The 11276-nt window shown below is 36.3% G+C and overlaps 1 protein-coding gene across 2 annotated transcripts in view; it reads left to right on the top strand.

Moving 5' to 3' along the window:
* LOC109335080 (exocyst complex component SEC8-like) overlaps positions 1-4708 on the top strand; it is a 35869-nt gene extending 31161 nt beyond the window's left edge. For both annotated transcript variants that reach the window (XM_019571152.1, XM_019571144.1), the window contains 7 exons: positions 2526-2706; positions 2805-2882; positions 3507-3608; positions 3715-3789; positions 3904-3999; positions 4082-4131; positions 4207-4708. In XM_019571152.1, the coding sequence (XP_019426697.1) occupies positions 2526-2706; positions 2805-2882; positions 3507-3608; positions 3715-3789; positions 3904-3999; positions 4082-4131; positions 4207-4294 (670 nt within the window). In that variant the 3' untranslated portion in view covers positions 4295-4708. The remainder of the gene's footprint in view (positions 1-2525; positions 2707-2804; positions 2883-3506; positions 3609-3714; positions 3790-3903; positions 4000-4081; positions 4132-4206) is intronic.

Below are 11276 nucleotides of genomic sequence, written 5' to 3'. Positions count from 1 at the left end.
AGGCAATTTTATTTGAGCAAGGTATATTACAGTTTTTCAAGACATTGTGAACAATTGCCTCATGAGCATGACCTAGTCTATGATGCCATAACAGAAATGAACTAGGTGTAATATGACTAGTAGTGGAAATTAAAACAGAAGCTTGAGATGTAGTAGGAGATATATGTGATTTCTTGGAGACAGGCTTGGGAATAAGATTGGAGAAGGCATAGAGGCCCTCTGAAGTGAGAGTCCCTTGAAGGAGAACCTCATCAGAACCCTGTGATTTGACAACACAATAGTTAGGGTGGAACTCAAAATAACATGAGTTGTCTTTTGCAAACTGAGATACACTCATTAGATTTTTGGTTATTGTTGGAACAAGCAATAGGTTTTGTAAAGATAAAGAAGTAGTGAAATTTGTAGAATGAAAATAGGTGTTACCACTACTTGTGATAGGAGCTTTGGCTCCATTACCCATATAGATCTGGTCTGGTCCAAAATGTTCAGTAGGCTCATGTAGCAAGGATGAATCTGATGTAAGATGATTTGTAGCACCAGAGTCAGGATACCACATTGAAGATCTAGAATCTTGACTGCCAGTTTCAGCATTCATAGCATAGCTTGGACCTTGATGGTGATGAGCATAAGGAGGCAAATGTGAATGTCCTCTGTAGAAATTTCTAGACTGTGCATTAGGATAGCCTTGACCAAAACCTTGATGAACCACAGGTGAGTATGGTCTGGTCATTGTTCCAGAAGAGTAGGATCCATATGGAGTAGATGGCCTTGAGTACATGTTTGAAGTTGGAGCTCCATACTGATTTTGATGTTGATACTGTCCATAGAAGTGAGAAGGTGTTAATGTGCCATGATGACTATCATAGGGAGCATAGTAACACCATGAGACATCATGTCCTGGTTTCCTGCAATAGTCACAAAAGAAGCTACCAGGACGAGTGAAATTTCTGCCAGAACGAAAACCACGTCCACCACGTTTGCCAGAACGTCCACCTTGAGTCTGAGTGTAGAAACCAGACTGAAAATTGCCTGAAGGTCTTGGTAAGATACCAGAGTAGTGTGGAGAATGAGGATGAACAGTAGGAGATGGCATGGATACAGAGAGAGGTGATTGAGGTGGAGATTGAGCAACTATATTTGCTGAGAGAGCATCAGACACAGACTTGTTTTGGTTCTTGGCTAACCTTGATTCAAAAGTTAGTAAAAATTGTTCCAATTCATGAATTGAGGGAGAATTAACTTGGCTTTCAACAGATGTAATAACATTCTGAAAATCTTCATTTAAACCATCCAGAATACAATCAACGTTTTCTTCAAGAGATATTGGTGTTCCAATTGAAATTAGAGAATCAGTTAAGGATTTCACCTTAGAGAAAAATTCAGAGATAGTCATGGAACCTTGAGAGAGAGACCTAAGCTGAGTTCGTAATTGACGACTTCTAGCTTTTGTATGTGAGTTACAGAAAGCATGTAATTCACTCCACAACTGCCAGGAGTGAACACATCCAACTACTCGTGGATGAAGAGCTTCTGAAATTGAATTGAGGAGCCACGAAAACACTGCTTGATCTTGTTCTTCCCATGCTAAGTAGCCAGGATTCACCTGACTTGTGTTACGATTTGAATCAGACAGAAAGCGTTGAGGAACATCGCTGGAATGAATGAAGCGTAGAGCACGATTTGATTTCAAGACTGCAAGCACGAATTGGCTCCATGTGAGGTAGTTATGTTCAGTGAGCTTTGTATTTGGTATTTGAAGAGAAAGAGTTGAAGGTTGAGCACGAAGAGGTGTGGCAGCAGAAGACGAGAGAGGAGGAGATGAAGCTTCGTGAGGAGGATCGTTAATGGCGTTGGCCATTGGTGATGATACCATGTAAGGAAATGAAGAAGAGAAGAGAGAGAGAGAACAGTTACTGTAACTAACTTTTAGGTTAGTTATTTTCTATTTCAGAATTGTTACTTGATGAGTGCTTACTCAATCCTATTTATAGGAGAATAGAGGCACATTAGGGCATAACTGTTTTGTACAATCAGTTTTGCCATCTGGCAATATTAACTATTCTAATATCAAGAAACAACAATCTCCTTTTCTAGATTTTACTTACCAAGTTGTCTTGGAACCAATTTGCTATTTTTCTCATAAATGATTGTCTTTTGACCTTTTAACATGTGGATCAAGTAAATATTTGAATGATACTTGACAAGCAGTGTGTTGTTGAGTTTGATTTATTTGTTCCTAAATGAAATAAATTGAGCCTTTTTTTTGTACTACCAAGGGTATCTCCTTACCTTATGGTAAGGAAATAATCCCTTTCGGGTTCGTGACTGTCTTTCTCAACAAGTGTCACTCCCAGGATAAACCCTTGACCTTTTGGTCATCCTGGGGATCTAGCGGGGCCTTACACTACTAGACAACGCCTTGTTGGTTGAAATAAATTGAGCTTGATATACTCAAATGAGATCCCTGTTTTCAAAATCTTAGGGCAGTATTTTTGTGGTACGTTAAATTCTTGTGCAATTTGCAGACTTGGACAAACTACTCAAAAGGCATCAAATCATGTTGAAGGAAAATACCATCACAGTCATTCAAACAGTGCACCTGCAAGGAGCTTAGCATCATTTGCTCAAGATTATAGGAAATTGGCAGTCGACTGCCTAAAGGTTTTACGCATAGAGATGCAATTAGAGACTATATTTCATATGCAGGTTTGTCTCTTCCAATGTTGATTGGTTCTAATTGTCTGAAGGAATAAGAGTTTGATAGTTAACTGTCCCACTTAACTGAGAATCACAATGTTGAGCAGGAAATGTCAAATACAGAATACTTGGATGACCAAGATGCTGAAGAGCCAGATGACTTCATTATTTCGCTCACTGCTCAGGTGTGTCTTTCTATTGTTGCATTTTCTTGTCTTCATGAAAATTCTTAGTTTAACACTAGGTTTTGGAAGTTTGTTTTGGAGGGTTATGTTTTCTCTTTTAAGTGGTTTTGTAGTTCCTGTGTAATTAGTGTAGCCTTAGGAAGATTCATGATCATCCTGTTTTACAATTTCCTCCTTAATGAATTTTTCAAATATTAAATTGTGGGATGATTGTAATTACAGAGCCCTTGGTTCACAAAATATCCATTAGCGGTGTTAGAAGTTGTGGGATGATTGTCTGTTTTAGGTATGAAATCCTAATGATATACACTTCTAACACGAAACCAACATGTACCATTCAGATACGACCAGATTAAACAATGAGAACATACCCTATCCTGAACTTATGTTCCTTGGCTAGAGAAACGTGGGAATGACTAAGATACCCTTATTTTAGAAGGTATTTAGCTTGTAATAGTAGATTACTAAACCTTGTAATACACAAATTCCTAACAGGAGAGACGAGTATTACAATCCACTCCAATTTCAAAACTAAACAGACAACAATTGCTCTGTACTCAAAGATGTGGCATGTGCTTATGCAAGTGAAACCATTTATATTTACTTTTTTAATGGAATCCCCAGATAACTCGAAGAGATGACGAAATGGCTCCTTTTATTTCAAACGCAAAGAGGAATTACATATTTGGTGGAATATGTGGGGTTGCAGCACATGCATCTATTAAGGTAATGGATTTGCATGTACATGTTTGGGGCTTTATTTTCAATGAAGTCACTTGTGTGATTTCCTTGCCTTCACTGCTAATGAAAGGGTTTGGTAATTACTTATTAGGCTTTGGTGGATATGAAGTCTATTAATCTTTTTGGTGTTCAACAAATATGTCGAAACACTATTGCATTGGAACAGGTAATTAATGTTGTTCGGGCTATTTCTCATAAAGTTACCATCATATCCGGAATGACATAAAAAACATCACCTAATTGAATTTTACACCTATAACAATTATGAATGGTGTTACAGGCACTAGCAGCTATTCCATCCATAAACAGCGAAGCAGTACAACAGAGATTGGATCGAGTCCGCACCTACTATGAACTATTAAACATGCCATTTGAGGCAAGTCCATTTAACTGGTTGCTTCAAGTTGATAGTAATTTTTGTCATGTCGTCTTAACTTGATTTTCGTATTCCTGCGCAGGCCTTGCTTGCCTTCATTACAGAACATATGCACTTATTTACCATTGCTGAGTAAGTCGATACCGACTGTAGTTGTTATATTATACCTTTTTATACAACTTTACTATTGACACTAAATTTCTACAGGTATGCCAACCTTCTTAGCGTTCAGGTCCCCGGAAGGGAGATTCCTCCTGATGCACAGGATAGAGTGTCTGAAATATTATCCCTTTAGTGTGTTCATTCTTTTGTTTCTATTCCAAAGTGTATTTTGGACCCCTGAGATGTTTGCATCATATAGAACTCTGATTCTTATTTCTGATCAATGCCGATGCAACAAGCCGATGCAGATGTTGAATTTACAACTGAATAGGTCACTAGTTAAAAGATGGCTTTCATTCTACCCTCTATAGCAGTTCCATTTTTCGCTTGTTTGCTTGTAATGTAATTTATAATGTCTTTGTCTATTTTGGGTTCTGCTGCCTTCTGTTTAAGTTACATATCTCTATCTAGAGTTGAGTATGAGTGTGATGAGGAATTCAATTGAAGCTAATATTAAGAACATGAAAGTCACTCGTATATTTTTATAGCTAAGGATATTGTACAATTTCTCTTGTTACAATTATGAGGCATATTTCTCTTATTATTATTATTATTATTATTATTATTATTATTATTATTATTGTCAAAAATGTGTTGTTGTCTATGTATTTTAGGAATGTTTAAATTATCCTTGTTGGATTTTATTTTGATTCCTTACTTTATCTTGCTATTAATACTAGGCTTGTAATTTAGAAACAATCCCATAATCACAGGGATTTGTTTCTCTAGAATATTGTCTTTTATTTCCTAAAATAGTCAAATGACTCATGTATACATGAAACTGATGTATGTCTCATAATACACAATAAAATTATATTATTTTCTTAAATCTGAGATGGTATTAGAGACGGAGTTTAATTTCATTCTGTTGTCATTGGCCAAAAGATGTCATTTAGATATGAGTCAAAGGTAACCCTTCGCCTGGTTCGACAAGTTTATGTAGAGGGGCATGTTGAAATGTAAGTCTCACATTACCTACCTCATTATCTCGGGAAATGTTTAAATACCTATTGACTACTCCTTTCATTACCAATTGGTTTTGAGATAAAACATTTACATAGTAACAAATCTATGATGTAAAGGTGAAAATTTTGGCTGCCAAATAGGGTAACTATAATTAGGAGTAGGAAATAATTCTTCTCCATAATCTATTCAATAGGCTGAGTAGTACATAAATAGGTAAAGAAAGGAATCTAAAAAGGAAACAATTAATTTGTAATCCCCTAATTAACTAGGAATCCCTACAAACTAGCAACATCTACAAAATTAAATAAGGACATGATCATATTACATAAATTTTAGGATTTCTATCCAACACTCCCCCACAAGTTGGTGAATAAATATTGGTCATTCCCAACTTGCCAACATTAAGCTCAAAATCTGACTTCAATAGAGCTTTAGTCAAAATATCCGCTTCTTGTGATTTGGTTGAAAGATAGTGTAGATAAAAAGTTTCATTTTCTATTTCTGACTTGATGAAATTTCTGTCAATTCTTACATGCTTCATCCTATCATGTTGTAATGGGTTGTGCACTATGTTGAATGCTGACTGGCTATCACTGTATAGTTTCACAGGTTGTTGAATAGGAATAAATAGGTCATGCAATAAACTTTTTATCAAAATTAATTCACAAACTCCTTGAGCAATTGCTCTATATTTGGCCTCAACACTACTTCTTGCAACCACTGATTGCTTTTTACTCCTTCATGTCACCAAGTTTTCCCATACTTTTGTGCAATACCCTGTTGTGAATTTTGAATCTTCAATTGAACCTGCCCAATCAATATCTACAAAACATTCTACACTTTTATTTTCATTTTTCTTAAAGAGCAACCACTTCCCTGGACTACCTTTGAGATAGTGAAGAATCTGTTTTACAGCATCCAAATGCTTCTTCCTTGGAAAATGCATAAATTGACTCACCACACTAACACTATACAATATCCGATCTAGTGACAGATAGGTAGATTAACTTGCCTACAAGGTGCTGATATATATCTCTTTCTCAACTAGAGGATCATCTTCTATAATCTTGAGCTTCCAATTTCGGTCTAGTGGAGTTGTTGTAGGTCTGCACCCTAGTTTCCCTATTTCTTGAAGTAAATCAAGAGTGTACTTTCTTTGTGAGATGAAAGTACCCTTCTTGCTTCTATCTATTTTCATTCCAAGAAAATATTGAAGTTGTCCAAGATCCTTAACCATAAATTATGCCTGCGAACAATTTTTGCGGTTGTCAATTTCATTATTGTCGTTACCAATGATCACCATATCATCTACATAGACGATTAGAATAGCTCTTTTGCCATGTGTGGATTTTTTTACAAAAAGGGCGTGATCTGCCTGACTTTGAACATGGCCAAGTTGCTTCATAGTGGTGTTGAATCTTGTGAACCAAGCTCTTGGGGACTGTTTTAGCTCGTACAAAGACTTATTTAACCTGCACACAACATCATTCTTATCTCCATCAAATCCAGAGGGCATTTTCATATATACTTCCTCCTCCAACTTCCCATTAAGGAAGGCATTCTTTACGTCCAACTGATGTAGATTCGAATCAAGATTTGATGCAAAAGAAATTAGAATTCTAATAGAATTAAGCTTTGCAACGGGTGCAAATGTCTCTTTATAATCTATACCATGTGTTTGGGTATAACCTTGGGTCACTAGCCTCGCCTTATATCTGTCTATCTTCCCATTTGCACCCATCTTTGTAGTGAAAATCCATCTGCACCCCACAACTTTTTTATCCTTGGGAAGAGTGACAATATCCCAAGTCTTATTTTCTTCTAATGCAGCCATTTCCTCTAGCACAACAACTCTCCATTTTTCATGTTTTAGAGCTTCAAAGACATTGTTTGGAATCTGAACACTATCCAATTCTGCAACAAAAGCTCTATATCTTTGGGATAGGTTAGAATATGTCAGGAAATTTTCTATAGAATGTTTTGTACAAGATCTAACTCCTTTCCTTAAGGCAATAGGCAAGTCAAGTTCATCATCAATTTCATTTACAGGATTAAGATTTTCAAATATACAATTACCTTCACCTTCAGTATTACATTCTGTTGCTTCTTCATGATTTGTCTCTATGTGTGAAGATTGACCTTCCAAAGGAACGTGATGTCTCCTTGTAAAAACCTTAAAAAGTTTAAACTTACTTTGAGTTTTATTTTCTAATTCTCCCCCTTGACTGGTTATTTGTGTGGATTCTGAATTGGATTGAGTAGAAATTTCAAGAGATGTTTCTTGTATAGGTTCCTGTAAGGAAAGAGAATTTGGAAGAGAAATGGAAGGATCCCAATGATGAGATTCAATTGTATTCTCCCCTGGATTGAATCATTGTGAAAGCTATAGTAGTCCCTATGAGGTAGCCCATTTTTCCTTTTCCTTTGATGACTAGAAGGACATATTGATACCACTCTCTGAAATTGAACCCATTTAATTTGTATTTGGTTATTTGAATTGAGGGTTTTAGGTCAATATGTTGGAAGGTTGAACCCATTTGGATTGGGTTCCTGTTTAGGTTTCTATTTGTAGGTTGAACATTTTCTGATATGGATGGTGCACCAAATGTAGGTGGTGCATCAGCTACACGGTTGTATCTGGTTTTCATTTAAGATGAAGAAGAGTAGGCTCTTGATACCATATAATTAGAAGAGTAGGCTCTTGATACCATATAATTAGAAGAGTAGGAAATAATTCTTCTTAATAATTTATTCAATAGGCTGAGTAGTACATAAATAGGTAAAGAAATGAATCTAAAAAGGAAACAATTAATTTGTAATCCTGTAATTAACTAGGAATCCCTACAAACTAGCAACAACTACAAAATTAAATAAGGACATGATCATATTACATAAATTTTGGGATTTCTATCCAACAGTAACAAATCAGTTACAGAATATGCCAATCAACTCAAGTCTCTATGGATGGAGTTGGATCATTACCGAGTTATAAAAGTTGTGTGTTCAGAAGATTCAACAATCCTTAAGAAGTATATTGAGCAAAATAGGGTCGATGATTTTTTGGTTGGTCTGAATCCAGAATCTGATCAAGTCCGAATCCAAATTCTGGGAAAGGAGAAAGTCCCAGGATTTAATGAAGTGGTAGTAATTATCCAGAGTGAAGAAAGTAGGAGAGGACTGATGATGGAGATCCTAACTAGCCATGATTTTTAATTAGAGGAAATGTGGATATCCTAATAATATGGAGAAAGTATGGTGCACCTACTGCAACAAGACATGTCATACAAGGGATAAGTGCTGGAGATTATATGGAAAACACCCAAGCCGAGAATGGGGACAAAAAGGAGAGCGAGAATGGGGGCACAAGGGAGACCCTCCAAGAAAAGGGAGGCAAGTACACATTGCTAATGGGCAATGTGAAGAATATGTCCTGCTAAATCATGAGGAGGTAGAAAGGGTAAGATCCTTCCTTAGTAAATTGGAGAAGCCCACAGGTACGTACTCTTTATCATACTCTGGTAAGTTTCCATCTTCCTTTGGATTTAATGTTTCAGATGCACCATTTATGAAGTAAACCAAGGGGAGGTAACCTATGATTTGTGGAGGACAATTTTATAAGTAGGAGAATCACTTAGAATCAATGTTCTTGCAAAGAATTTTTAGCATAGTTTTATTTAAGGTATTTATTTACTTAAATTTAATAAATGAGAATTTATTCTCATATAGTCTTAGAATTTAATTTTAATCCTAGGAGTTTATTTTATTTAATGTCAAGTATGTTAGTATTTAATTCATGTAATATTGGGTGAGAAATTATTTGTATTTTGGCCCAATAGTGGCTAAGTAGTGTATCTTAGGCTAGGCACGACTAGATGAGTTGGAAATCAGGACATGGTCAAGTCTTACAAAGCATGGCATGGTTCAAGACAAAATGACAAGGTTAAGACAAGATTATGTCAAGGCTAAGACATGGTTTTCAAACAAGGCATGAATCAAGGAAGGAGGTAGAGCACGACACGGTTCAAGAAATTCAACTCCAAGCTCAGTCCAAAACAAACACGATTATAATCAAGGGCCAAAGATGACATGAATATAAAGTGGCTAAATCTTTTCAAACCAAGGGAAATTATGATTTAATTTTCATTCAGCCTTTGCTTAGGAAAGAAGATTAACTTAGCCATAAGTTAATAAAGCGTTTTAATTCTCCCAGTCGTAAAGATAAATAGAAATTCAAAATCCAAATCTTTAAGGCAAGTTGAATCCTATTGAGCAAATCCATCTGCAACCACTTCGGTTGATACAAGCCACAATCCTCAAGGCCAAGTCAAACCCCAACAACTTTTCAGATTTACATGGTTGGCTAGGTTTTATATTTCAAAATATACACTCAGCCAAACCAAAATGCACTCAAGGCCAAGTCAAGACCTTCCCATCTAATCCCAACTGAATTCAACTACGCGCAAACTGAATAGTTAGGATTTTATTTACATGATTAATTAGGGATTTTTATTATTCAAGTTAATTAGGAAAATTAGGACTTAGTCAATTATTTGATCCTGACAGATTGCCTATTTATGTAATCATCCTTTCAACTAATGAAGTTAAGTTTAATTTGGATTAAAACCTTGTGTTTCTTTTAGTTGAGAGATTTCTCCTAAAAACTCCATTGTTGGCTATGGCCACAATTGATGAATTCTTCTCAAGCTTTCTAGCTTGTGGCGAATAACATTTGGCTTATCAAGTATCCATACTTGTGGCACATCACCCTTCAATCTTTTCCAGATTCACAAGTGCCTCATGCACAACATAAATGATATATTTCCCATACTCATCCAAACCATGAACACTTATCCAAATCCACCCCTGACATAAGTTCACTCAACCATCGTCATCTACCCTAATCCAAACTAAGACCAACACCCTACATTCCATATTCCAACTGAAGCCAATCAAGCCCTAATCCATATATTCCAGCCTTGAACTAATTCCACACACATTCCCCAAATAAAACAACCACAAAATCTACCCTACACACACCAAGCCGAGACCTTTCCACCCTACAACACCCAAAAACCCTAAACTCACCCTAAACCGAGACCCTAGCCATACCCCTCAATTAACCTTAGTTTACTACACATAAAACAATCAAAAAGTGACCTAAAAACCTAAATAACTCCAAAACCTGGTTTAAAAAGTTCAAAACTTCAAGCTAAAATGATCCTATAACAAAGGCAGTCCTAAGAGGTTGTCATCAAGTGGTCATCAGAGCTAGTTTTAGCTTGAAATCCAAGTCATGGCCGAGGAGGCCAACCAAAAGACCAACATTTTCCATTCTAGGTGTTTGGTCCAAGGAAGGGTCTGCCTATTAATTATTGATGGTGGTAGTACCAACATGGTTAGTTCAAGGCAAGTTTCAAAACTAAATCTTGCGACTAGACCACATCCCATTCCTTACCAACTACAATGGTTAAGTGAGATTTGGGAGATAATTTTAAACCAGCAAGTGGAGTTTTCCTTTTCAATAGGGAAATACGAAGATATAGTTCTCTGTGATATGGTTCACATGGAGGCCAACCTTATATGTTTGGGTCGTCCATGGCAAATGGACAAGAGAACCATCCATGATGGATTCTCAAACAAATACACATTTGTTCACCAAAACTGAAAGGTAATGTTATGTTCATTATCTCTTTCACAAGTGATTGAGGATCAGAAGATTTAGAAGAATAAAATTGAGGATGAGAGAAACGAAAAGTTGTGCAAAATTGAGAGTGAAAACAAAAATGAGGAGAAAAGAGTCCTTGGAAAAAAAGAGGAAGATTAGTGAAGAAGAGGGAAACTTCCTTACAAAAAAAAGTAAGGCTGGAAATGTTTTGGGTCCAAAACAAGCCCTACCCCCACTCCAAGGTGAATTTTTTTTACCACCAACAAGTCTTTGCCTGGTTTTGTTCAAATTTTTTTGCAAAACATTGGAAGAATTTTCCTTAAGGAAGAAACACCTGATCATCCACCCTTATGGGAAGTTGACTTTTACACCGGTCAAGTTGTTCATACGGATGTGATAAGGACAAGCCATGAAGACTCAACTCTTACATTATTTTTTAAAGATGCACATTTTTTACCAACAAAGATCATTGGTGTTTGTTTTA

Source organism: Lupinus angustifolius, chromosome LG02, assembly GCF_001865875.1.
Source record: "Lupinus angustifolius cultivar Tanjil chromosome LG02, LupAngTanjil_v1.0, whole genome shotgun sequence".
Lineage (NCBI taxonomy): Eukaryota > Viridiplantae > Streptophyta > Magnoliopsida > Fabales > Fabaceae > Lupinus > Lupinus angustifolius.
The sequence above is the reverse complement of the archived record's forward strand: the minus strand, read 5'-3'. Positions and strand labels throughout refer to the sequence as shown.